At 40.0% G+C, this 26,900-nt stretch overlaps 1 protein-coding gene and 1 long non-coding RNA gene across 2 annotated transcripts in view; one reads left to right on the top strand and one right to left on the bottom strand.

The window, feature by feature from the left end:
- The window catches only part of LOC135330024 (uncharacterized), a 148,110-nt gene extending 139,629 nt beyond the window's left edge, over nt 1–8,481 (bottom strand). The window contains exon 1 of the long non-coding RNA XR_010391737.1: nt 7,387–8,481. This is a non-coding gene — a long non-coding RNA (uncharacterized LOC135330024). The remainder of the gene's footprint in view (nt 1–7,386) is intronic.
- Nucleotides 8,442–26,900, top strand: part of CLINT1 (clathrin interactor 1) — a 54,314-nt gene continuing 35,855 nt past the window's right edge. Inside the window, exon 1 of the mRNA XM_026118602.2 lies at nt 8,442–8,675. Within this exon, the coding sequence (XP_025974387.1) occupies nt 8,635–8,675 (41 nt within the window). The 5' untranslated portion in view covers nt 8,442–8,634. The remainder of the gene's footprint in view (nt 8,676–26,900) is intronic.

Below are 26,900 nucleotides of genomic sequence, written 5' to 3'. Positions count from 1 at the left end.
GTCAGACTTCTACTCAGAAGGGTTTCGGAAATTCCTTTGCATGGCTTGTGCAGGATGCGCCTGTGCTCGAGAGCAGCTCAGAATGGCTCAGCACTTCTAACCAGCTCGTCGAGGAGCCAAGCAGGTTTGTAGGGAAGTACACATCACTTCAAGCAGGTTCTCAGTGGCAAAAAGCTAAATAGTTTTTGAAAGATCTGATTACTAAACGGTTCCCTTTTATTGGCCATGTGCTTTCTCCATGAATGGATTCATTGGATGTGCAACTATAATTGAGTTTCATCCCATGGGTGAGGTCCATTTGGCGACTTAAGTGCAGTCACTTGTCAGGACGGATTTTTCCACAAATGTACATTTTTCAAGTTTGCATGTCTTTTGTCAATACCTTGGCTCTCCAAGGGACAGCATGTCAACTTCCTACACTCCTACATTTGACTGGTACTGAAAATTCGTCTGTTATGGTTCTCTGAAGCCCGTTTGATGAGCAAGGCTTTTTGACAACCCCTGCCTCTCCAGAGCTCTTATCTCTCTGTTTTTTGTGGTCTTTTCTCTTCCCAACAGAAACATTGTATTCGGGCTAGCAGCATTTACACTCTATTTTTCCCTTCCCAGTCTTCTGAAGCAGTGAACAGTTCAGAAGTCAAACTGTCCATCAGTCCAAACTGGTGAACTCTAATGAATAAGCACCTCAAAGCTGAAGGGATGCTAACATCTTCTCTCTGAACTCAGCCTTCAGCACTCATCCAGAAGTATGCATTAAGCACGACACATAGGGGGAAGCAGTAAATAGAAGCCACACCAATGGAAACAACAGAGGAACTGAAACTATTGCGAATGAAGAAAGCAGTAGAGCAACTGGTAGAAAAGTAACCAGGCCACAACATTATGGTCTTGTGCAACATACTTGTTTTACTGGGTGGTACTGCTTGAAAGGCAAAATTTTCGATCCATCTGGCAATTATTCCAGAAGGAGGAGATGGGCAGTTGGAAATGAGCATCATTTTGCTCCCAAAGCTTTCCTTAAGATTCGAGAAAGAGTAGATGGTAGTTCTAACCTTCTTTGCCGGGGTACAAGAACTGAAGGACTCAAACACAGTAAATTCAATATTGAATGTACCTCACTGAAGAAATTAGGAACTGGAGATTATCAGTCCATTTAATTCACTTTTGTTTTACCTGATGATGGCCAATACCAAATAAGTGTGAGAAAGAAAATGTGTACTAAATGACAGTGTTATAAGGTTATTCATCCCTTCAAGAAAATGTGCACTTAAGTCCCAGTGGATCAAGTCTGATTCTTGTAGATAATGCCTGAAATACATACTGTTAATTTATGCTACTTTTTCTTATCTGACATTCCTTCCAGCTTGGACAACAAACAGCCTCACCAGTTTCACCTTTGAGATAGATTTTGCTCTTTCGAGGTTTCTTTTAATTCATTAAAACATTTGTGTTCACTTCAATAGCTTTTTTTATTGGTATGGTTCCTGTGGTTTGCTTTTGTAAAATACTAATAGTCAACATCAGCTTTTAAAGCCTTACTTCTGTAAACAACATAAACCAAAAGAACCATATTCCAAGCAAGTGAAATAGAAAAGAAGGATAAGAACAATGAGAAAAGGAGAAGGATGAAGCACCATTGCCTCTCTCAAATGGAAGTTACCCAGGTCAGAACCCTTTGCTGCAGGACTTGGATTTGCAGTTTTCCTGGTGATGCATATAAATTATTATGTTACCTGACAGAGAGAAAAGAAACTCACTAAACCACCTGCTCCTTTCCTCTCTCCTCTCCTCTCCTCTCCCTATTTTGTTTGTTTGTTAGCTTGCATCCATGAAAATGTATATGTATGCCCTTCAAGGGAAAAAGTTGCAGTGGTCTCATGGACCACAGTTTAATAGCTGATCAAACATTAGTTGCTCTGGAGCACAGCTTAAAGATGATACTGATTTGCCATTTGCCTGTTTAGGGGCTATTTAGTAGCGTTAAGGGGGGAATGTGACTACAGCTCTGTCCTCTGGTTGTCCACAGCTGATAGAAAGCCCTAGTAGGGCTTTATCTGATGGGGCATTTAAGATATTTGTGATACTGGTTATTACACAGGACAATAGCCAGACCTAAGAGAAACAAGGCCTTCAGTGAGCAGCTGAATGAAGAATATCTGTTCTCCTACAGTTTTGTGCCTTGTGGTTGGATTCTCCTGTGCTTAAGAACGTACAAACTCGCTCAGAAGCTGGAACAGTGCTTTCTCAAGTGGATTCATTGCTGTCTAATTGAACTCCCACTTCAGCCATTCCCAGGAGGCGCATTCACATAGTCTCCTTCTCTATACAGCTGTGTATTTTCACAGAACGTATAACTGCATATCCTTAAGTCTGCTGCCCCTCTATCTAATCAAATTTGGATGAAATTGGCCAAAGAGACCAACAGTAATTACAAGGGGACTGAGAGACACAAACACATAGATGGCAATATCTCACAAGCTTTGTGTCCTTAGGAAATTAGGCAAATAAGACCTTTCTGGCTTGGGATCTAGCACAGAGCTGAGTGACTTGGACAATACTCAAAGAGACAAGGTAACCTGGGGAACGTTTATTGGCTGCAGCCATACCCAAGAATTCTGACTTCACTAGTCTGGCATGTGCTTCTGGTGCAGCCCTGTTCTGCCTCCAGTTTTCTAACCCTGGCCACTGTCACAGGAATTCTGAAACCTGAAATGCAGATACTAACCAAGACAAACCTGTCAAGGGCTGAGTGTTACAAAAAGCAGACAGCAGCCTGTCCTTTCTTCCTCCTTCTGTGCAGTTCAAACCCTAGTGAGAGCTGGATTTTTGCCAGCAGACAAAAGAACTTCCTGGAAGAGCTGCATAGCAGCAAATAGCAGCAGTGATCCAGGTTCTAGATTCTCAGAATATGCTGGAGCTAAAGAAAAAGACTGAAGAATCTGGAGATGAATTGCTGTAAGGAGGATCATGTGTGATTCATCTGAGAGAAGCATACTATATTCTGAAAACCACTTCTCGAAAACAAACTCCTAAATTCCCCTCGTAAAGTACCACAGCCAAGTAACGGAGATGACGAGGGGCATGAAAGAAATAGTTGTGACAAAAGCCAGAGAGTTTTTCCCCATATTTTGCACTTCCAACAGTGGGAACACACTTTCAAAAATACATTTCCAAAGCCCCCCCAAGTATTGGATAATGCCATTTCATCAGCATGAAGGAAAGCTCAGAATATCTATTATCAGCCATGAGCTGGCAATCCCCAAACTCCACATTTTTGTCCCAATTTGGAACCATGCATACACAGCTGATTCCTAGTGTGGGAGAAACAAAAAAAGCCTCAAGTAACTCTGTAAAAAGTGGAACTAATGAAGCCTGCTACCCTGGAGACATGTGTCTCACAGCTGATTGGTTTAATAATTAAATAATAATATTTTGGCAGCAGGAATTCACCCCTTCCTAGACCTCAGGGAATCCACAACAAAGAGCAACATCATGAATGCCCTAGGCACAGGAAAGCCAGAGTTCACTGCTTACTGGACACCGCGAACCCAGAGAAGACAGCCTTGACCTCAAATGCTTAAGGGCTAAGCTCAAGTTGCATTTGTCTTTCAGGAGCAGTAATAATAAAGTCTCTACTATTCTGTCATCTATCTTCAAGAAGCCTGTAAGAATTGTGCATAAAATTGTAATTCACTTTGAGAAGTTACCATCTTTGCCTAACCTAGCTGAAATGGTTTGACTGTTTTAAAAGATTGTGAGGAGACGGGCAGAGTAAAATCCATGTGCTCACAGTATGGAACCAGCCTCCATTTCTTCAGGCTAGAAAAGGGAGCAGCACTAGGGCTGAATGCAGACTGAGGTTAATATTCAATATAGCCTCCCTGTGGGGACTTCTTGCAAAAAACTGCTCGTGTTATGTTGGCTGGCTGAGTGGCAGAGCTGCCCTCCCAGCCTCTGAGACAAATCACCACCTCTGTGCTGCACTTCCAGTCTTTTGTAAGCATAATATGGCGGCAGTTGCAGTCTTGGCTCTGAAGTTTAAAATAGGATAATTTTCACTTCTTAGAAAATTTTAAAGGAGTTTGCTGCCTAGAACATTCCTTTATAATGAATCAGACATGTCCCAGGCATGAAAGTGCTGTTAGTAAAAGGATGTACCACCTCAGAGTAGGGGTGAAACGACCAGTGCTAGGACAGATATAGCTGGAACAGAACACATCACTACCAGGTTCTCCTTTTTATTTTCCCCATACTTATCACATGGAGCATTCACATCCCCTGTCACTGCCTGCACCCCAAGCCTCTCTCCTTGAGCCAAGGAGTGTGAAATGAGCTCAGGTGATGAGCAGCAGAAGCTCTGCAAGCAGACTGAGGACCATGGAAGTGACTAGAGGGTTTTGCCACTCTTACTTACAGAAGCAGAACGTTCTGCGACAGAGCAGGAAGACTGTCTTTCCAAAACAGCCCATCTAGAGACCTTCCGTTTATAACAGTGTATGTGTATAAGTTTGCATGTATGGCATCTATTAAAGAAAGACAGAGATTTGGATTTGGAGAGCTGTGATTGTTTAGAAAAGCCTGGGGCACTAACCAGTCTACAAATGGAGAGAATTATTTCAATGTTTATTCTGTGCTACCAATTCTTAAAAAATATATTTTAGGAAATTCAGATTTCAGCTCTGTAAGTGTGTAAAAAGTGGAGCTTGATGAAATCATGAAAACAAACATTGCTTTAAGTGAAAAGTTTGTCTGAATCTCAGCCACTGCCTCCGCTCCCTGACCCTAATGTGTTTTCTCTTGACACTTCTGGTTTTTTTTTCATGTTAATTGTAAATGAATCACTGACTTGGATATATCTCTGCTGTGCATTAATATGGTTGAGATTAAAAACAATATTGCTCTCCAGGCATTTGGGATGTGCAAGACTTTTTGTGCACCAAATGGCCCATATTAACTTCTGGAATATCCAGGTGCAAACTCTATTGCAGTGCTCAAATTAGTTCAATTTCTCTAACAGCTTCTCCTGTAATTGATGGCTCAAATTATAATAAAATACAGTTCCTCTACATGATATATGTTACAACTACTACCTGTTATGCTGAATATTGCATTGCTTTGAAACTGCATTATCCTCTACCTACATGGATCAGATCTTTCTTTAAAGCAACTACTTATGCACCAGAAAGTGTCTTCACATCATTCAGAAATTATACATATGCTCATGCACTTTATCAGTAGCTGACAGAATGGGGATGGCAAAATTACTGTCAGTCATGTTGCATTCAATCTTACATAAAGACATGCTTTTTACTATACCCTAAAATTGACAATAAATGCCATTCGTCTCTCCTTGCCCCATTACTGCATCCAGACATAGCTAGTAATGCTTAAAAGACCTGCACCTTCATCTTAACTGCTTTTAAATTCCAGCTTTATTTTCTGTCTTTCTTCTGCATATACTGTTACTCTGCTATGCCTAAAATACTCTTTCCCTACTAAATCTAAATACTAAAATACTCTCTCCCTACTCATTCCCTTTTTCTGAAGTGTATAATTAGAGCAGGTCTTAATTTTTTCTGATGGAAAGAAAGATTTGTAAAAAAAACAACCAAACAAATCAATCAAACCCTGAGGGTTCACTGGCTTCCAACTGTTTCATTCCAAATGTTAACCATGATGGGAAGAAAGGAAGAGGAAGGGGTGCATTTGGCTCTGGGGCATGTGCACCTGCCAAGCATGGCCAAAGTCTGGACCCTGGAAACTGCCTCTTGCAGCCCATCAGACCTGCCAATTCATGGCAGGTTTGTTCCAGCACTCAGGACTCTGGGAGCTGCCCGCAGCTGCTCAAGAAAACCCACACTGACAAGAACATCAATTTCATCGCACCACAGCAGAATCTGGGGAACTTGCAGATCATCCGAAATATATTTAGAAATCTGATTTTGATCCAGTATGGACAGAAGCCAAATTTCAAAATAACAATTGCAAGTCAGAAACTTTGCTTTTTTGGTAGCTGCAATTGTAATACTTAATTCCTCTTCTTCTCTTCTGCTCCTGAAGACCAGTGTCCTCAGTTTATTCACAAAAAAAATGAAGGGCAGATAACAAAGAGCAAGGATCCTCACCCTGCTTGCTTTGCCAGTTTTCAGATGGTGTTACTATCTGAAATTAAGGATCTTCTCACTCCTAGTCCATGATGGAAAGGCACATGGCAGAGGACAGTGAGCACAGCAAAACTGGCGCTGAGTTCAGTTAAATACAAAATTACAACAGCCACAAACAGCCACCACAGATGTTGTGTTGTGGATTAAAATACCAGCTTGGTGTTCAGTAGCATTCAAAAAAGCAAACAGTGTTAAGAACTCTTATGAGGGGAACTGACAACAAAACAGAAAATATTATTAGGGTGATCTATATCTTGAATACAGCATGTGGTGCTAGTTCCTCCTCTTCAGTTTCAAAAAAGATACAGCAGAACTGAAATTGTATAGTTAAATATATGGCACAACTTCTGCACAAGGGAAAACGAGGTATAATAAGAGTCACAGTCACAGGGACACAGTGAAGAAAACAGTATAGTAGCAAACATCATAAAATCTATCCTAAAAATTCACAATTGGCAAGAAAATGAGCAATATGGAATTATTATATACTAATTCTCACACTTATGCTAGCAATACCATTAAGCAGAAAATTGAAGGAAAGCATTTTTTCACACAACTCTATATTGTAAAATTCATTGCCACAAAATGTTGTGTAAGTTAAAAATATAAATGGGTTCAAAAAGCAATCAGTTAAATTCATAAAACCAAAGTCCATCAAGTGCTCTTAAACATAAAGCTTTAGCACCAATACTCTGGTACCAAATCCCTGAGCCACAGAAAACTGGAAATCACAGAAAACTAAAAACGGGAGAGCTATACTTGGGGAATGATCCATCCACACTCACCACTTCTTCCATGTTTGGAAGAAACAATGGAAGTACCTACGTAAAAAAGATATAACAGGATGTCAGAAAGTGGGCAGGTGATCAGCTGTTTGCTTTTGTACCTTTTCCTGACTGGTTCAAAGAACAACCAGTTTTCAGAAGAATTCACTGTAATTTGACCACTAAGTGAAGTTACAGCTAATCTGTCAAATGCTGTTGTGCCTGCTTTGAAAAGATAATTAAAATGTAAGGTAAAAGTTTACAGACATACGCTGTCTTTAGACAAAACACACTCATTTATGTTTTCTGTAATTCTCTTAAAATGAAACACAGGCATGACATTACAACTTTCCCTTACAGTTTGCTCTGTGTAGTATGCTGACAAGTAAAATTGCAGTAGTGTAATTCTCCCACCACACAAGCAAGAAATACACATCAAGAATGTATTATAGACTAACCATAATATCCAGGCACTCTGTTCATGTCCTGTAACTTGCAAAGAGATAGTGGACTGACTTTCATCTCTTTTGAGAAAAAAATCCCTCAGGAGTAGTCATTCAAAATTCATGCTGAAAACAAGCTGATAGATAGATAGATAACAAAACTAAATGTGTAATGAAATTGTCTGACAATCTTGATTATAAAATCACTTCCCTGGCTTCACTGTTTTCATTATATCCAGGGAGTTGTGATTCCTGTTCAATACCCTGCATAAGCAAGCAACATTTCAAGACGGTATTGCAACACTTGTCAACAAGTATGTTAAAAGTTACTATTCTCCTGAAGCAGCTTTAATGAATAGGACTGTCCTTCGGCTCACTCTCAGTTGACTTGATCTTATTTCGGCAGCGGAGACAAGGTTCCTGCACGTGCTGTGCCCAGGCAGCCGCGCTGCCCTCCACACCCTCCACCCTGCCACGCTGGCGGAGGCCTCCACGAGGGCCCATGGTGCCTGCCCAGCGCTCGCAGAAGGCCATGCGTACATCGTGATCAGCAAACAAGAAGTCATAAAGATGGAGTTTTACTCTTAAACGAGTTCCTCATAATAAAAGCGGGGTACAAAACCATATTCTAGTCAGACGTGGCTTTTATGTCTCTGTTTTGTGGTGTAACCAGCTATTTGCATAGACCTCTCTCCCTCTGGGGCCTCGGCTGGCTGTGAGTCAACAAGTTAACCCGGCGTTAGACTGGGCCGCAGGGCGACGGCAGGTCAGGTCGGGCTGCGGCTGCGGCCCAAGCCGCGGAGTGCAGAAACCTCGGTCCCACCGCAGGGCGCAAAAGTGCTTATTGGGCCCGAGCGGCCGGGCCGGGCCGGGCCGGGCCGGGCCGGGAGGCCGCCGCGCTCCCCGAGCAAGGCCGCAGCACTATGACTCCCAGCAGGCCTTGCGCCGAAAGGCCGCGCTCCTCACCGGAGACTAAACTTCCCAGCAGGCTCCGCGCCCGCCGGCTTTCGGCTCCCAGCAGGCATTGCGAGGCCAGGCCCGGCGCCCCGCCCGGCCGGCGGGGAAACTACATATCCCATCAGGCCGCGTAGCAGGCGGCCCTCCATTTCCGGGAGTGGCGCCGCGTCCCTTGGTTGGCAGAGGCGGCGGCGAGCCGGAGCGGGCCTGGCGCGGCGGTGGCTGCCCGGAGCGCGGTGAGCGGGGCCTCGTGGGGCCGGCGGCGGAGGGCAGCGAGGCCGGAGAGGTCTCCGCGCGGTCGGCGCTATGCTCAACATGTGGAAAGTGCGGGAGCTGGTGGACAAGGCGTGAGTACGGCGGGGCGGGGCGGGGGGCCGGGGCGTCTCGAGCCCCCTCGGCGGGGCCCGCGCTCCCCCCGCAACATGGCCGCTGCCCTCCCCCGCCGAGGCGGCCGCCTCACGCCCCCTCGGCGCCCGGCTGAGCCCCCTTCTTCCTTCCCCCCTCCGCGCCCTGGCCCCTGCCCCCCTCGCCGGGGTGACTGCCCCGCGCGCCCCTGCCTGCCCAGCCGGCGCGGCTTGGCCCCTCTGGCAGCCGGGGCCTGCCCTCCGGGTGGTCCTCGGCCTTCCCCCCGCGGCCGGCGGCGTTCCGTTCTCGCTCCGGCCCTTCTGGGCCCTGCCAGGTGTTGCCAAGCTGCGCTGCTTCTTTTGGGCGCCCCCTTCCCTGCCAGGGTCCCGGTGGGTGTGTGCCCGTTTTGGGACGTGAGCCCTTAAAATCGTCTGGATCGGCTCCTGTCGTGGCCACGAGGCTCCTTAGGAAGAGACAGGAATATCGCGGCAGAAGGGAGGAGGGGAGTTGGGAACCACCTGTACAGCAGTCAGTTTTCAGAGTGCTTCCAAAGTCACCACATCCTCTCTGAGTTTTTCCCTCCTCCCTAAGGACAGGTTCCTGCTGCAGCTGCCATTGACGCACCACCCTTGGGCCTCTTAGAGGTGGAGCATGGTAGAGGAGTGAAATACTCTATACCAACCCTTAAACATTTAAATAGTTCAGGTGTTTGCAGACTTATTTCCTTGAGTAGAACCTCCTCCCACTGTAAACTTGGCAGTGGTGGTGATAATCGTGATCATTGTGTTGCTCTTTGCGAACATGACATTATTGTTTTTTTCTCTGCCACTTCTTAACTTTAGGAAGTTAAGGGAAATTTTGAGGAAATTTTGAGTTGAGGAAATTTTGATATGGTGGAGAAAAAAACTTATATTTTGCCCCCTTAAATAATCTTTAGGGGTGAACTCAGAACACTTTTTCCCTGAGTCTGTGGACTTAGAGGAATAACTAGCTGGAGTTCTGTAGATGAGTATATACCAGATCAGATTACATGATCTAATAGTTGTGCTTAGCCTTGGAAATCAAGGTGAGTCTTTCAAAGTTGAGGTTCCTTTTTGATTTTTTTTTTACTTCAGTTTCCTGAAACAATAGTTAAACATTTATATAAAAAGGTTAGTTTAAAGGCAACAAACAGAAGAGAAATGGTAACTTATTCATGATAGTCAAGTGTTTCTTTTGCTCATGATGCTGTATACCTTACTGAGACTTTTTTAGGTGAAGAGTCAGAGATGACATTTAAAAACCACTGAGTAAGACTTCTCCCGAGGCAGTCGTTTACCTTTTTATTGTTAACAGCTTCTTACGGAAGAAGCCTTTGCCTCAGTAGGATGGTAGTTTTAATAATGTTACAAATCATATATAATTGGATAACCCAAATCCCAGGCCTATCTTGAATTCCAGGACCTAAAAGGACATTTTCAGGAAAAGCAAGCTCTTCTAAGTTTTACTTGTGTAATTTTATTTGGTTAGTATTAATGATTGATATAACATTGCTACATCCTATCACTATATTTAAAATATTTACTTTTGAAGATATTTCATAAGTTATTAAGTCAAACAGTGCATCAAAATCTGTATCGGAAAGACTTTCAATTTTTAAATCGAACACAAGAATAATATCAAATGATGGAAAAATACTTTTGAACCGTCTTCCTTTTCAGAGAATAACATTATCCAAGGGAAGTGGACTATATAGTTAAAAAAAAAAAAAGCCTGCAGAGTAAATAGCATTTAGAGGCATCAAAATCAATAGTCCAAGTGTGTTTGGTATAGATCTGTCATAATGTTGTCTGTCTTAGGGCCACAAGGTACAAAATTCTCTGTAGAAGAGGCTATGCGGTGTTATCCTCCTCTTAAATAACTGCAGATGCTGTGGCAAGGATATGTTGAACTTTACTAAGAATGCCTCTTTCTTTCCTTAAAAAAAGAAATATGATTAAATAATGATTTTGAAAATGCAAATAGCCTTAAATTTCAAACTTTGATCGTTTGGGGGAAGGGAGGTGGTGGTGGTAACTCTACATCTTGGTTTTGTATTCAGCTGATGCTTATCACTACTTCAGCTTGCTCATCTGTTTTCAGTTTGCCATTACTTGGGCTTTTAGGTGGCTGACAGCTTGGTTAGATCAGAGATGTGTCAAGTTGGAGAACCTGTATTAAGCAATTCTCAGATTCTTCAGTGTGTAAAAGTTCAAAAAGCCATGATATGATTAAGTTGCTATTAAACTTTCTTAATGTCTGTGGGCTATTTGAACAAATATGTATTTTCTTAAGAAGCAGAAACAGTAAGTAAAGTAAGCTATTAAAATCTTTAGAGTTTTAGAACCTAAAAATGTTAAGAAATACCTGCAAAGTATGAAATAAAAATTAAGGTTTGTAGTTGATATTACTGAAGTTTTTAGTATTCGTGCTTTCTTCAGTTTGATAGAAACTTAGCAGTCAAGTTTAGTAGGTCAGTTCTGCTTCCCAGTTCTCCCACACTAGAATCACCACTATTACTTTTATTATAGCATTTCCTAGAAATTCAAAGTATAGGTCAGTATCCTTTTCTGTGTAAGATGTAGTTATTTGTAATATAAAATCATAACCCTTTTCTATTTGAAATTTAGATGACATGATAGAGTATTAGATCACAGTATCTTGTCACATCTTAGAACAGTCTAAATCTGTCTTGTTCTCCCTCTTTTTAACCTCACTGTTCGATAGTTGATAATATAACTCCTCCCTCCTTTTCAGTTTTAAAGTGCCTCGATTAGAATTAGGTACAATTGAACAGTAATATCTGTTTTCTGAGTGGATATTGTGAAGTAGTTTGGGGCTTAAAGCAAATGACTAATACAGCTTGTCTGTACCTAGTATAAATTGTTTTGTCCTAAACTTTATTCTCCTAGTTTCTAAACAAATGTCAAACTTTTTCTGCCCTCGTTCTTCCTGGGTACTGCAGGGTGCACAAGCATTCTTCTATGGAATTAGACCTAGTTTCTGTCTGACTAGCTTGTAGTTTAGAGGGTAAAGATCTAAATTTTGTTATTTCTTCAGGAATAAATTCTGTATTTCACATTACTTTATTAAGTGAACTTAACTTTAGAAGGGAGCTTTTCATTTTTTTTTAAACATTCACAAAACTGAATTGGGTAGTGGACTGTATAAATGCAGCCCTCTGTGATGAACTTGTGCACACTGTAACAGTACGTTCTGTTTAAATGGCAGAGGTTTCTGATGGCTCAAGAAAAATGCAGGGTGTTGTGTGGCGCAGAGATGTTGAATTGGGTGGTATTTTGAGTCATTGCTGAAGTAGTGTAGTAGACTTTTTGTTAAATTCTGTTGTCATAGACTTAGGTTAGGTCAGCTGCAGAAATGCATAGCCAGTGTGACTTAAATTGGCCACCTCCTGCACACTGCTTTTCTGATCTCATGAGCTGCATACCAAACTCTTCATATGACAGTGTGTGCCACATACTTCAGATAGCTGGTGGGAATGTGAGCTCTAAGAGCATTTTGCAGGTGGCAAGTACGCTGCTGTCCAGTGATCCCACTGCTATTGCAGGATAAGTTTTGCAGCTTTGTCTCTGGGTGGACACGTAACAGTGGTCCCAGAAGTCCTGGATATTCTGCTGCCTCCAGCAGCAGGGGATTCAAGTTACCTACCCATCCCTGCTCCTAAACAGCCCTGCTGCTGTGATGCAGCTTGAGGGTAAGCCCTGTATTTGAGCAGCTTGCATGAGGCTTAAGAGTTGTAAGCTGGCCAGTCCTGAGCTCTGCAACCTTGGGAATGCATTTCTGGTGTAGAAACAGTTTGAGGGAAATGTCATGTTTTTGTTGGTAGAGGTGCATCTGTGCTTTGAATGTCAAAGCAACGAAGGCCCCAACCAGGTATCTCCCTATTGTGTGGTAATAGCTATGTTGGCAGAAGGTTTTGTAGCTCCTGAGATCTAGTTCTGGATACAGAAACCTAGAATATTGTGCAACTTGGAAACGTCCTCCTTCAGTCTTGTTAGACAAATACGTAGTGCTTTGTATTCTGCGTAGAATTTTTAGGGATGCTTTTCTAAAGAAAGAATAGCTTTTGAAGGGGGAAACAAGAAATATTAAGAAACCCTGTTTAAATGTTTTTTAGGTTAGCTGCAGCATGAAGGTATTAACTTGGCCTTCTTGCCAGATATCAAAAGATAGGCCATTGCATCTCCCTTTGGCTTTTTTGAATTCAGTTCTCCTTGAAGCAGAACCTGCTGTGATTCTCAGTTTATTTTCCAGAATGAACTACTATCGCAATGTGTCTGTACGCTATTAACCTAGCGCAGCGTTCTTATGCTGAAAGTAGAGGACAGTCTTTGTGCATACATAGCTGGCAAAGCTGTTTGGAATTCTCTGAGAAATAATTTCTCTGTCAGTAGAAGATGTTGTCATAACTTAATGTTTTGGCTAACTAGTTTCTGTCGCAGATATGTAGGACATGCAGTAAGTAAGATGGAGGGGAAAAACTTAACCTTTAGACCTGTGGAGATTAGATTGTTGCTTGTGTCACAAGGTGATGACTTTACAGCCGCTTCCTTTAAAATTTCATTACCATACTTAGCTTTTGTGACCTAGAGCATGAGAGATCTTATTCTAAGCACCTTCCACACATCGAAGAGCAAAGAAATAGCCTAATTAAAAATTTGGTCAAGGTGACAGATGAACATGTATAAAAGACTGTAATCCAGATGCTCATTTGAATTAGTTTAGGTGAGTGAAATAGTTGTAGCTGAGTTTTGGAGCTTCTCAGACATGTACTGAAAAGAAGAGATCCTGTGAGTTTCTTGCCAGTGTTAAGAACATGACAGCCATTCTACTTTTTTTTTTCCCTACCCCCTTCCAATTAAGTACGTGGTTAGGGTTAATTTGTCCCTATGGCTATGTCCTAACTGCTTTGCTCATACTGCTCTTGACCACACCTTTCTATTGCCTGAGCAGGAATGTATTTGCACTCCCTCATAAGATAGAGTGGGGTTTGTGTTACAGAGCTATATTTTTCTATATATTGCAAGGTTGATGAATTGCCCAAATGTTACATATTTTAAGATATCTTGAAATGGAGAGCAAAGGTGTCTTTTCTCAGGTTAAAACTGATTGTAATGTTTATACACACATTAAATGCTTCTAGCATTTATTACCCTTGAGAATCTGTTTTTTAAGTCGGGCTCTAGGGTCTTCTGTCAATTGTTCTGATGTTATGTCTATGCAAGGAGGAATTATTTTAATGCAAGTGAAAATGAAGGACTGGAGCTGCTATCATCAGCTCCAATACAGCAGGCTAAAAGAGAAGTTCTTTTAGTTAACAGTGTGTTTTCCTTAGCTCATACCATTAGAAGCACTGTAAAGAGAAGGGTAAATTATTGGCAAAATAGAGTGAATTACTGCTTTGGATAGTTATTGCAGATTCTAGCAGTAATAGTCTAAAGCGTAGCAAGCAAGCTAATCCTTGCACTTTTGCTGAGGAGTAGAGGTTTCTGGATTACCCCTACTTCACAGATGAGGAAAATAAAAAGAAAATTGTCAAGTGAACCAAGTTACAATGAGCTGGTAAAGATTAAAACTCTGGATTTGCTAGCTCCCGCTCTCATGCTGTTGTCTGGTAGCTCATGTTATATCTGCATTGTATTTATTAATATGGTAAATGCATACCAGTAATTTACCCTACAATTACGTGGCTTACATTTAACTTTCAGTTGCTTATTGCCTGTAGTATGCTTATGTTTGACCAATATGGAAGTGGGATCCTACTTATTACTCAGCTGGGAGTTTTAAATTGTCTTGCCCAGCTACTTTCTTTTTTTTTCCTTCCCAATGTGCTTGTAATTGTTCTTGCTTACAGGCAATTTTCTTTTGGTCCAGGGACCAAAAGTATCATATGTTTTGACTTAGTAATAACAGGTATTATGGTAAATGATCTCTCATATGGTGTATCCAGCAAAAGGGTAAATAACTGTCTAATACTAGTCCATTGCTATCTGACCTTACTGTAAACTCACTTGCTTCTGTTCCAGGATCATTTAGTTTTCTTTATATTGAAGATTTATTTTGGTTTGCATAAGCAAGATCTTTAGAGCAGTAAGCACTTTTGTCGTTTTATGTAAGGGACAGTTAACCCTCACTGCATGAGTTATCCTGCTATTGCTGCTTAAGAGATGTCCTGCTGATAACTGCTCTAACAACAGCATTTTGTATCATTATTACAAGCAAGGTCATCATTATTATCTCCAGTCCTTTAAGGACTTGTCCTCTGCTCAGTTATCAGGCAGTCTGAGAGAAGCAATACTCTTGGGAATGCAGAGGGAGGCTATTTGAACATACCAATTGGCTCTGCAGTAGTGGATAGCTCTATCTACCAAGCCACTGCCGTAGCCCTTATTTCTTAGGACATTCCTGCTTCATTTAAAGACTTTTGAAAAGAGTTACTCTGTTTCTTTAAGAACGAATAAAAATAATTGTAGTTTAATGCTCTGTTATCTCATATGCATATATACACCATTCTCCTGTTTGATTACGTCGCTGGCTGAATATTCAAAGTAAGCAAATAGTACAAGCCGAAGTATATATCAAGAGTTTGCATTGTGACCAAATACAGACTTCATCAGCCAACTCCTTGAAGTGGTGCTTTTGTTTGAGCTCTTTCAAATGATTGTTGCCCTTTCACACACTATAGAAAGTAACAATAATTAGTATATGTTAAATAATGCTAGTTAAGGCATTGGTCACATGCATTTTCAGAGAAGCTAAATGGTGTGTATCTTGGAACATTTGTGTATTTGAAGTATTTTAGAAGTATTTTAAAGTTTTGCATGACCTTGCCAGAAATAAAGCTAGACTTCGGCTTGATAAGTGAAGTTGGCCAAAGATAAGAGCCGTACGTACACCACTGTGTGCAACTGTGGTCAAGAGGGTCAAAGAGTTCAACTCACAGATCTCTGCTAATTTCTCTTGGTTGTGTTGCCAGTTACAGTGTTTTAGAAAATACTAGATTATTTCTTACCCTGGATATAATTACTTCCAAAACATTGTGAAATACACTGCTGTCTTCTCTAATCAGAATTGCCTGTTTGAAGATGCAACTGTAAGCATTACAATGGTGGTCATAAAATGCAATCTTTGACATTATAATCTGATTCTTGAATTTCATTTATGCCTCCATTTAAGGTTTTAACTAAATTTCCATATTTACCTGAAAGTGCTTAGCTTTTGTAACAACAGAAATACTAGATATTGGAGAATGAATGAAGCTTTATGCCTTGTATGACGGTAGGTTTAGAGTATACAAATGTGGTGTTCCTTAGAAAAGTTATATGCTTCATTTTGGGCTTCTCTCCTTTTATTCTTAAGTTTGGGACACAGTCTGTCCACAGACTGTAGTACAACAAGTTCCATTTCAAGCTGGGAAACCCTATGACTTTTATAGCATACTTAAAGCAACTGGTTATTCTCTGTATGTTCCAAATACTTTGCTTGAGTGCTGTTGATGTAAAACCTCAACTTCCAAACTACCAGTATGTGTTCTGAGCTAATATTAAGACAGAAAATCCTGAGAATCCTTGACTTAAATGAGTGACTTTGGAAAAAGTAGGGCAACTACTCCCTTTAGTTGCCTTTTTTCTAAACCAAAGATGTACATAGAATAAATCTGTTTAAAGTTCACTGTTTTACAGACTTTTTTTGTTTACATGCTTACTTCACTATTTTTTATTCATAATCCAAAACTAATACAGGGCAAAAAAAGGAAAGACTAAATTAGTAGCAAACGTACCAAGTGAGTAATGTATTCAGTTTTGTAGTTGATTTTTCTCTAGCTCCTTGTAGTTGGCCTCATCTTCCTGGCGTAGGTCAAGTACAGACCCAGTTATAGACAGAGATTGATAGCTGTTGTGGTCTTCAGCTTGGAGCGTGAGCCTTATTTACCCACTCCATTAGGAATAAACAGCTGCAGTATAGAAGTTTTATTTTAAGGATTAAGGATGCTCTGTAGTCTTTCTAAAGAGAACAGCATAACTCTTTCTTGAAGAAACAGTCCCCCTATTTTGCCTCTCTGAAAAGTAAGATCCAACTCTAGCTTGGGTACATATTTTCTAAGATGCAAGTGTTTGTGCAAATAGGATCATATGAAACCATTAAAAAGTTGTTAGTTCACTGTTTCCAGAAAGCTGTTTAGGCTGTGGTTCTTTGAGCATTTTTTTGATAATGATATTAGATTAAATACTCAATATTTATTTATTCCTGCATCTTTTGCTATGAAGTATGGCAGTTTGGGTTGCCATGCAGTGAACTGGTTAGAGGAACATCCCAGGATGTAGGAAGGTTTTTTGTTTCTAAGTCAGATTAGTTCTCTAGTCAGGTTTACCGTGCAGCTGCACGTGGTGCAACTGAGGGAACAGTGTTGAGGTGGGAGGAGAGGGAGAGGAGAGAGACAGCTTCAGCTGTCTAGCTGGTGGACATAAGAACACATGTCTGAGTCTCCCCTCTTGGTTGCCCTGAAGTCTCAAACTGCCTCAGCAGCACTGTTGCAAATATGAAAACACTGCCTGAGCTATGAAATCTCAGGTTACGATTTCACAGTCAATGTAAGCGTAGGCTGATACTGAAAGAGATTTCACAGTCTTCCTTCTGCCACAGGCCACACATTTCCACTGCCTCCCTTTGGCTGGCACTAGCATACTTTCTGCTTGATCAGAGAATATCTCCCTCAGACTAACCAGTTGTTTTTGCCAATTTAGTTCTTAGCTGGATCAGTTCCCTGGTATAGTTGATTCCATGGTCACACAAATATTTTTACTGGCATAAAGGAAGGAATGGTATTTGGGTAAGAATAAGTGGCTGAGGGCAAGGGAGGGCAGGGACAGGTTTAGTGCTTGAACGACACCTTTAGGATGTGGTTTCACAAGCAGGTGAAAGAGCTCTAAGGTTATTCTGCCACTGAAAAAGTCTGTCCCACTTTGATACCTGACCATTCTGTGCTATTGCCTTCCTTGTGCTTCTGTTGTGTAGTTCAGTATTTGCTTGTGCTAGCTTGCTGATACAGCTAAAAAACATCCTTTTATTTTGTAGGGTTAGTTTACAAAGGGATCAGCACAGTGCTGCATAAGCAGCTGCTTATGGAGCTGCAAGTGCTTGTGCTGATAGGGGATAAGATAGGAAGATTGGCTGGGAACATTTTTTTGATGATAGTGCAGTTCTTGGTATCTTTAAGTCAGTTTTGAAACTCTGCCGTTAATGGTTTGTTACCTGCAAAACTGCTCTAAAAAATCAGATTTAAATTCTAAATTTAAATTTCTCAAAGTTGTTCCTCTCTTGTATATCACTCTACTTCAGGCTCATGAGCTAACCTTCCCATATTCATATCATTGCTGTGTGTTCAAAGCTGCACATTCTGGTTTCACGCTTAAATCCCTAATTTGTGAGGAAAAGATAAACTGAAATACATAATTGTGTGTCTGGCATGGTCCTACTTTAAATCTTTCAGGTTGAAAATAGTCTCAGGGTGAAACAGCTATGCAGAACTGTAGTTACTCTGCAGGGAGCAGAGTAGCTAATGATATTGGAAATACTGGGGGCATATATTTCAGAGTGGTAAAAGTGGTATTCTATGTAGACTGTTAATTTTAAATAAATCTTTCTGGGTGTGGTTGGTTTACAAATAAAAATCAAACTAATGTGACAACACCAGCATCTCTAGTGCATGTTTCTGTGTTTTAAGGAAATTGCGTGGAAACTGTCATAATCCCCCTTCCCTTCATCAAATAGTCTCATATCATCCTAACCAGTTAAATACTGACTGCATGCTTAATAGATATTAACTGGCTCATTTGGGATACAATTAGAAATATTAATGTATATCCAGTTTGTTTAATGAGACTGACCTGCATATGTGTTTTTAATCTGTTGTAAAAATAATGAGACCCATTGGGAGTTAAGTATGTTGTTTTTTCTCTGCTCCATCCCGACTCAACAATAATATGCTTTTGTTGGTGGTTCTTCCCTCCTTCCCCCCCAGCTATCTAGAAGCATCTATATACAGTAGATATTCAGTGTTTCCTCTCACAACATAACTGTATTTGATAAACAGATACATCTCTGTGATCATTGGAAGCTGTGTTCTGTAAAACCATTTAGTTGAGGGTTTCTCCAAGTCCATTTTGAATTTAAAGAAAGGAAAAAAGCTTTTGATAACCTTTGGTAATTTTTTGGAGTTGATGTGAGTGGATGCCTATTTCTGAAAAGTCAGTTTCATTCTTGGTATCTTATTACTGTTAAGAGTTGATTTCTTAATGATTGCTGTCATCTTTAGTAATTCCTCCTTATGATGATTATTTAATTTAATTATTCTTCCATATGATCATGGAAAGAGAGAAAAAAGCTTTCAGTTCAAAGGTGTTTAGTGTCTAAGTGAGTTAACTTATAACATGACAGTTTATCTTTCTGTGTCACCAAAGAGATTATTGAATTGCTTGAAACAACTTTAGTGTTGATAGAATTGTAATTGGAAAGTAGGTTCTCTTAGCCTTTAAACTGTCAGCCTCAGTTCTTTGTTTATGTGCAAAATAGCTGTAATTTATTTCTACAGTTACAGACATTAGACTGTAAAAATCTAGTAATCTTACCATTAATCAGTGAAAAATAATCGTTACTGTATTGAATCATACTGAAAATGGTTTGTCGTAAATTCGTGGTTTAATTTGAAGTTATCATCTGTACGTGGATGGAAGCTGGGGCTCCCAGGAAAAGGAAAACAGCTCTTGTTACCTTCTAGGACAGAAGAGTTACTTGATCTCCTGGAGGAACCAGTTTAACAAACAATACCCATGAAAGGAGAGGGAACATCGTTATTGTTTGCAAATAAACATTGCTTGCATTTTGAAAGTTAATTTGTATGTGATGTGCCAGACACTTTAAATGCATTTTTGTGAACTTGCAGGTTTTTGTTTGCCAGGCTACCCCTTTTATTTAATGCAAGGTACTAATCTAAGAATTTTAATAAAATACTGAATATTAATATCATAATGCTGGTATCTTGATGCTTCACTTACTTTGAATGGTGTGTTCTTACTGCTTGTGCCCATTGCTTCCCTGTGATTTACTGTAGATGACACTCAGCCATTAACTATGAGCCAATGTTTTCTTATAGGTAGAGTTACTTTGTCCAGCTGCTTACCACAATAACAGAAGGATTTCTAAGTTGCAACCTGCCTTCATGGGAAGTTTAATGACAAAGGAAAATAGGTATTTTAGGATTATGGTGACTTTTTTATGCTTAATTAGATATACTTGTAGCAGGAAAGCAACGCTAGTATTCAGTTCATTAAAGGATGAATAATCTGAAACAGGAAGAGATTAGATTTTTTTTACCACTTTTGGTTAATTTAGTGGCTGTAATATAATAAGCTGAAAATTAAGTAGTTGTGTCATTTCTAGTGACTATATTTGAGTATATTTAAATTGGGTGGAAGTATTCTTCCCCCCCCCGCCAAATATATGCCTGGAGCAGTGATGTTTGCTTTCCTGATGCAGATTTTCTTTTGTTGCTTGTAGCAATTTTTCTGGTGTGGTTCTAGAGTCCTATTTTGTAATTTTCTAAAGAAGAACCTGAAATCAGACACAAATGGCAATTTGGACTAAAACACTGTATCTGAATAATAATCTTAGAAGTCAGAGTAAATAATAAAACCTCATTCAACTCTTCCAAGAATCTTGAGGGCTGTCTTTATAGAACATACTAAAATAAAGATCAGTGAGAATAAGTTAGAGTAAAGTAAAATGAGAAGATACGACAGATTTGTATTTCTTAAAACTCAGTTTTTAGGAAAAAACACTTCAGTGTTTCTGCCAGTGGATGACTGACACTGGGAATGACAAAGTGCATTGTGCAACCCTTCTGTAATATTTCATTATTGTTTCATGTGCCTTGAGCTTCATCTATAACTTCTGTATCAATTGAACTATTGTGATTTGGCTGAAAAGAATCACACTCCTAAATAATTGGTGAAATGGTCCTTTTTCAAATCTTACTGATGGCATTCATATGAAAGGAAAGAAAGTCTCCCTTACTGTTATAGCCCACCTTCCCAACATAATGCATATGTCAGTGTTGTATCTCTACTGACATAACTGAAAAAGTACATTTTTGGTGGCTTGCACTGTAATCTGTCCATGGAACTTCTAAGTCTGGGACCACGCCACTGAATTGAGTTTTCTGATGCTGTAAGACCAGGTTAGGTACTTGCCAAATTCACTGTTGCATAGTTATGTGCTTATCCTATGTAATAAGATGTTACAGAAGAAATAGTGGGGAAACTGATTGCCAGAGCTGGTTATCTGCATAACTTTATTAAGGTTATACTAAATTTACTTGATCAGGAGATGCCAATTGATGTAATTTCATGGGAGGAAGGCCTCAAGCTTTTAAAGAAATAATTCTAGTGGTCCTATTGTAAAAGATAAGCGTCTACAATGAAAACCTGTCTTGGGTCTAGGACTCGGGGTTAAAGATCTTGGGTGTGCTATAGCTGTGAGCAATATAGTTATAGTCACAAACGCATTATTTATATGCCAGAAAAGACCTAGAATAACAGCTTGCCTGTTGAGCAGGAAGACGACAGACTTTACAGTGTAGTTGGATGGGCTTTTAGGAAATGTTGGAGAAAAGCTACTGACTGCAGTCTGTGTGAGTAGCAGTGTCATCAGCAAGTGTAGGAGTGAGGTTCTTGAGCTCTTAGGCAGGAGGATAAAGACAGGAACTTAAGCAGAAATAGTAGTCTCAGAAGTAATGCTAGTGATGTGTGCAGGATCAAACAGGGAAAAAATGCCTTAATATATGGTTGAGAAAATGCTGTAAGCAGGAGGGGTTCAGATGTATCTGGATCTGTGAAATGAGGGCGCTTGTTCAGGAAGGAGTTTATTGAAGCCAAAATGGAACCAAATTGTTGGTCACTGTAACCTCTCATCTTCTTGAGACACCCTTGTGGTGTCAAGTCACAAAAACGCTGAATCCTCCAGTGAGAGGTAAGAGGGGAAACTGTAAGGAGTCAAGGAACAGTTAGAGGATACCATTTAAACTGGTGCAGATAGAAAATCTAAGCTGACTGCATGTGTATTTCTACACACATTTTAGAAGACTGAAGAATAAGGTGGGTGAACTTATTTTCTTGTCAGAAAATTTTGACTAGGTCTGCTATAAGTGTCCCATTTTAAAACAGTGTGGTTAGTGGGACTCTAGATATCCAGGTACAAAATAATACAGGCAAGGCTGAAGAGAAACAGCTTTGCTTTTAACCAAATTAACAAGCAAACTGTGAATAAGTAAGAGTTTCTGTGAACTGAAAATTCAGGACTAAAGGCTTGGGGGCAGAGAGAATAGGAAGAGGGACTGTAACACTTGATATCCTCCCACCCAGTGCGGTTGGCAGAGAGACAGTGTGGGCAGGAAACACGATAGCAGTGAGTGACTTCATTTACCCCATGTAGGTTAAACAATATCACATCATTGCATTATATTGAGACTAAATATTTAGATGATCAGCAGTTGCTTCATCAAACAGTGAAAAAGACAAAAGTAATAAGACTTGACTTGATCCTGAGCAGTATGTTGGTTCTGGTTCATATTATTACCATCAGAGCCACTCTAATAGTGAACATAACACATTTAGATTAAAAGTTTGTTCATGAGTAACAGAATAATAAAAAAAAAAGCTTGTGTGTTGTTTCAAAACTTTGTTTCAGAAAAATGAGGAATGTTGTTTTTAAGAAAAAAAGCTCTAAAAAAGCATTCAAAATAATGAAATACTTGCAGCGACATGGAGATTACGAAAATATTATGTTGGTGGCTCATAGCAAAGCTGTTAATGCTTTTCAAATAGACTGATGAAAAAGAAGTAGACAGCATTGCTAAAGAGCAAGATTAAGGAAATAATTAAAAGCCAGAACAAGTATTTCAGAAAGCAGAAATTATGTCCAGTTGAGAAAAATGGAAATGACTGCAAACTCAGCACTTCGCATGTAAAATCATGAATGAGAGGCAGGTGAGCGAGTTTGAGGAACGACTTGCAAAAAGCCTGCCACCTAGTTCATAATAAATTGGGAGCAGGAAGTGTGCCAAAGAGCCTATAGGGCCGCTGGACCCTGAAGCAGCACTGAAAAAGGTGAAGACATAGCAGGAAAAACTCCATGAATTCTCTGCTAGCTGTAAACTGTTGGAGGCTGGCTGAATATGCTGCAAAATTATCACTGCATATTAGCTCAATTTTTTTTTTTTTTAATACTCTTTAAGCCTCTTCTGACAATATCAGAGATTAGGATACTGAGCAGGTTTGGTTTGCCTTTGAACAGCCATGCTTTTGTTAAGTGAGTATAAAATACTCATTGGGAGACTCTGAGGTCTTATTTTTGCTGTTATTTTTAAGCTGCGGACTTTCTTGTTCTCACTTGTTAGGAAGGTGAGGTGCAAGGGAAGCTTTAGCTTCCTTCCTAGGGTAAGTGAAATATTCTTGGAAATACTGAAACACAAATGAATGTTCGCTGTGTTCGTTTTTATGGTTGTGTGGAGCAGAGTCAGGAAATAAGGCTTTTGGATCTAGTGGTACTCAATGCAGCCTTAAAGACCATATCATTCTAAAATTGACAAGTGTAATGGTCTTTTCTGGATTGATTTTTGATTACTGGATGTGAAAGAAAACACTGCCCCGGATGTATTTCAGCTAGGGAGAATAGCAGTTAATGTAGCACTCTAATCCAAGGAACAGCTCTTGCATTCAGTTTCTAGTTGTGAGTGAGCAGTGGACTGTAAGCAGCCGGGTTTGAGAAGAGAAGGTGCTTGGTGCTCTCCCTGTAGGGAGATCAATCAGCACTAATTTCCTTAAATTAAGTTATTTTCAGGTAAAAGGCCTGAAATCAGGAATGCTGAGCAGTTGAGGGGGTGGGTGCCTGTTTGTTTTGGCTTTTGGGGTGTGTGGTGTGGAGCTTTCTTGTTTTGTAGGTTTTCGGCTTTATTTTTTTGTTGTACGAACAGCAGGAACTGTAGAATTAATTCTAGACTGTCTAGAAATAAGATCAGTAAATTACATGTTTGTTTTGGGTTTTTAGACAAACACAAATATTGAAGAAATTAGTTTCCAGTGTATCTGTCCTACTGAATATCTACCACGTAGCAGTTCTGCTGAAAGACACTTGGTTAAATGAAGGAAAAACTGGTTATGAGCCTGTAATTTGATAAGTTTGTGTCAATTGTTGTCGTCTTCCATTCTCCCACTCCAAGAAGTCTAGTGCAGCATCTGCCTCTGTCTTACAAATGTTTTCCTGGACATAAGGCTGTATTAAAACAGCTGCTGCAGGTTTTTGGTTTTGGTTGCTTCACGCACTGCTCAGACCATACTTCTAGACTCAGAGGTTTTCTTAGTGGTAGGGAAAACTGCAGTTTCCCTAACACTTAGGTAATATGACACTAACACTTGGCTCCATCATGGAAGACATTTGAAGCTGTACGGAGTCAAAGCTCTGTAGTCAAAGGCAGAAGGAATCTGCGACCCCTTTGAATCTGGTCTGAGTCCTTGGGTTAGAGCGCAGCTTGCACTGTAAAACTTAGGGGTGTTTGGCATGTGTGGTTTATGTGTGGGGAGGATGCAGGTCTCTGATTCTGACTCCTGTGCCATTTCCCTGGTTGCCTCAGCCCAAAGCGGTAGGGAGAGGCATTGAAAGGAACTGGAGCCCTAACACAGGCCAGAGGGAACAGAGCTAGTGCTTTCAGGGCTGGACTTGGGACAGATCCGGTAAGCTAACCGGTACCTTGCCAGTGGATCTGGTTGGGGAAGGACTTGTAACAGGTGCTTACACTTGGCTTAGAGGTGTTATCTGTACTCAAGTTTATTTCCCTCAAGATGGTTGCAGAGGAGGTGTTCGTATTGCAAAATACGGGGGTGCCTCTGATATATTAGCACCAGAGTGATTACCCAGTAGCACAGAATAAGTCTGTGTTAAAAGCTCTAGCATCTGCTTTGTTTAAACAACCTTCCCTAATGGAACAGCTAGCTTATGTCTAAAATAATGCTTAATTTGTAATAAATTTGGAATTCAGGCAGTGTTTTAATGGTACTCTGCCTGCACCAAAGGGATAGCTGAAACTACAAGGATCATTAAGCATAGTCCCTTTAATGTTGTGAGGGTGTTTTTTGGCAATATTAAGCTCTGCATTGTTGCATATGCATTCCTTTCTTCTGTCCGCACCAAATATTGTCAGTTGATGGATATTCAAAACAAACTTAATACTTTGAGTAAGGAGAGTTTGGATTATTTAGAATTCAATCTGATTAGCAACACCTAATAGTTTTGCACTATTCATAGGTGAAGTAATATCGGGCCGTTTCTCCTGCTTTTCAGAGTAAAATCTGTAACTATTCAGCTAATATTCCTCAAGCATATATATAGCTTGAAGACTGTTACTTGACCAGCTGTGGTACTGTAAACTAATAGAAGTATTACATGCTCTTTATAGTGTTGGAAAACCCTAGCAGGAATTTTTTAGTGAACACATTTCAAATGAATAGTGAGCAAACAGTTACAAATAGCTCAGAGTTGCAGAAGTTTTGGAATTGAGGGGGCTTCTCAAAGGAGTTTTTGTATCTGTATGAGGTCATCTTAAAGCAGTAATGGCACAGATTTTTTTGACACTCTGGAGAGTAAGGATTTTTTGAAAGTAGGAGGAAAATGGTTGTGTAATGAGCTCTGTACTTAAGACATTCTGGAGGTTTGGGGGTGTGATAGCTAGCTACTGGGAGAATATTACTCTTACTGATTTTCTTCCCTTCTTCCTCATCTGTCCCAAGATCGCTCCAGAATACATTATGGTCAAAAATAGGAAGTCTAGAGTATGCAAGTGAGTCAAAGTTTTATGCAGCCTGAAAGCTTAGTGTTGCCTCAAAAATAAATGTTGACTGTAACTACAACTTGAGCGTCCTCTGAAAATAATTATTTTTACCCTTTTATTTCTCGTCCTAAAAGGAAGATAAGACTTTGTTCTTGTAGATATTTCTGTCTTGGCATTAAAAAAACCTGTGCCCTAATCCTGAAAGCTCACGGACTGGGAGTACAGACTTCTTGTCTGTTGAGGGTTTCTGTACATGCTTGAAACACTTTTGAGGTGTGAGCTTGAAAGTGGTATCTTTGTGTGCACAGAGAAGGAAGTAGCATTAGGTATTTTCTTCAGAAAGAAGCTTATGCAAGGCATTATGAACACTTGAAACTAGAGCTTTCTATTTTCAGAGAAGGTTACTGTTGAAGTTGTATGTAGCTCAGAAAAGTACAGACTAAAGACATTTGATTGGCTGCAGCATTTGGAAAATATCTAGTGATTATGGCTCAGTCTCGAAGGAGGAAGCGAGATCTTACTGAATTCTGTAAACAAATGCAGCTAACTTTAAAATGCTTTTTATAAATGGCAGCTGGTTTGTTACAGAATAAAATAATGAGCAAAGGTGAATAAGTCTGAGGATTGAGCAAAAATAAAGGTAGCCATATGGTTAAAAAATACATATGGTATCTTCAGTTCTGCAATTACAGAAAGTTATTCAAGTTCTGTAGTTCCACTTTTTGATCATATAGATGCTAGTGTTTAAACATACTGTCTCTAACTCTGAGAACAAGTAAATCTAAAGGGATGGGGCCTACTAAGCAGTGACTTAAATCTAATAAACCAGGTGCATGTTCACACTAGTAGGAGGAGACAGAAATCTTACAGAGGACCATAAAAGCCTTGTTTTTCCACCTGATTGGAAAACAGAGTTACTGTTTTAACATGTAATTGTTCCACCAAAGTCTCAAAATCATGCCCTGAAAAGAGGAACTGTTGAAAGGCAACTGTTTGTATTTGTTTGTGAAATTGTTGTTTGTGTTTAAGATGACCCTGATTTGTCATAAGGATGATTTTAACTGTAGTCGTACTCTAATTTCAACTACAGTTTAGGTAGGTAGTGGAAAAACAATGGAAATAATATTGCAGTGTTTTTACAATGTAAAGTGAATGGAAGCGTTTTGATTAATTCTGCTTGCTAGAGTATTGCAAACAAAGTGTGAAGTCACCTTTTATGTGTTTTTATATGAAGTATAGTAAATAAACTGACAGCATCTATTAAGCCTCTAAAATTGGGGCTGCAGAAATGTATATTTGAAGTGAAGAT

Source organism: Dromaius novaehollandiae, chromosome 15 (genome assembly GCF_036370855.1).
Source record: "Dromaius novaehollandiae isolate bDroNov1 chromosome 15, bDroNov1.hap1, whole genome shotgun sequence".
Lineage (NCBI taxonomy): Eukaryota > Metazoa > Chordata > Aves > Casuariiformes > Dromaiidae > Dromaius > Dromaius novaehollandiae.
Note: the sequence above shows the minus strand (reverse complement) of the source record. Positions and strands in the feature narration are given on the sequence as shown.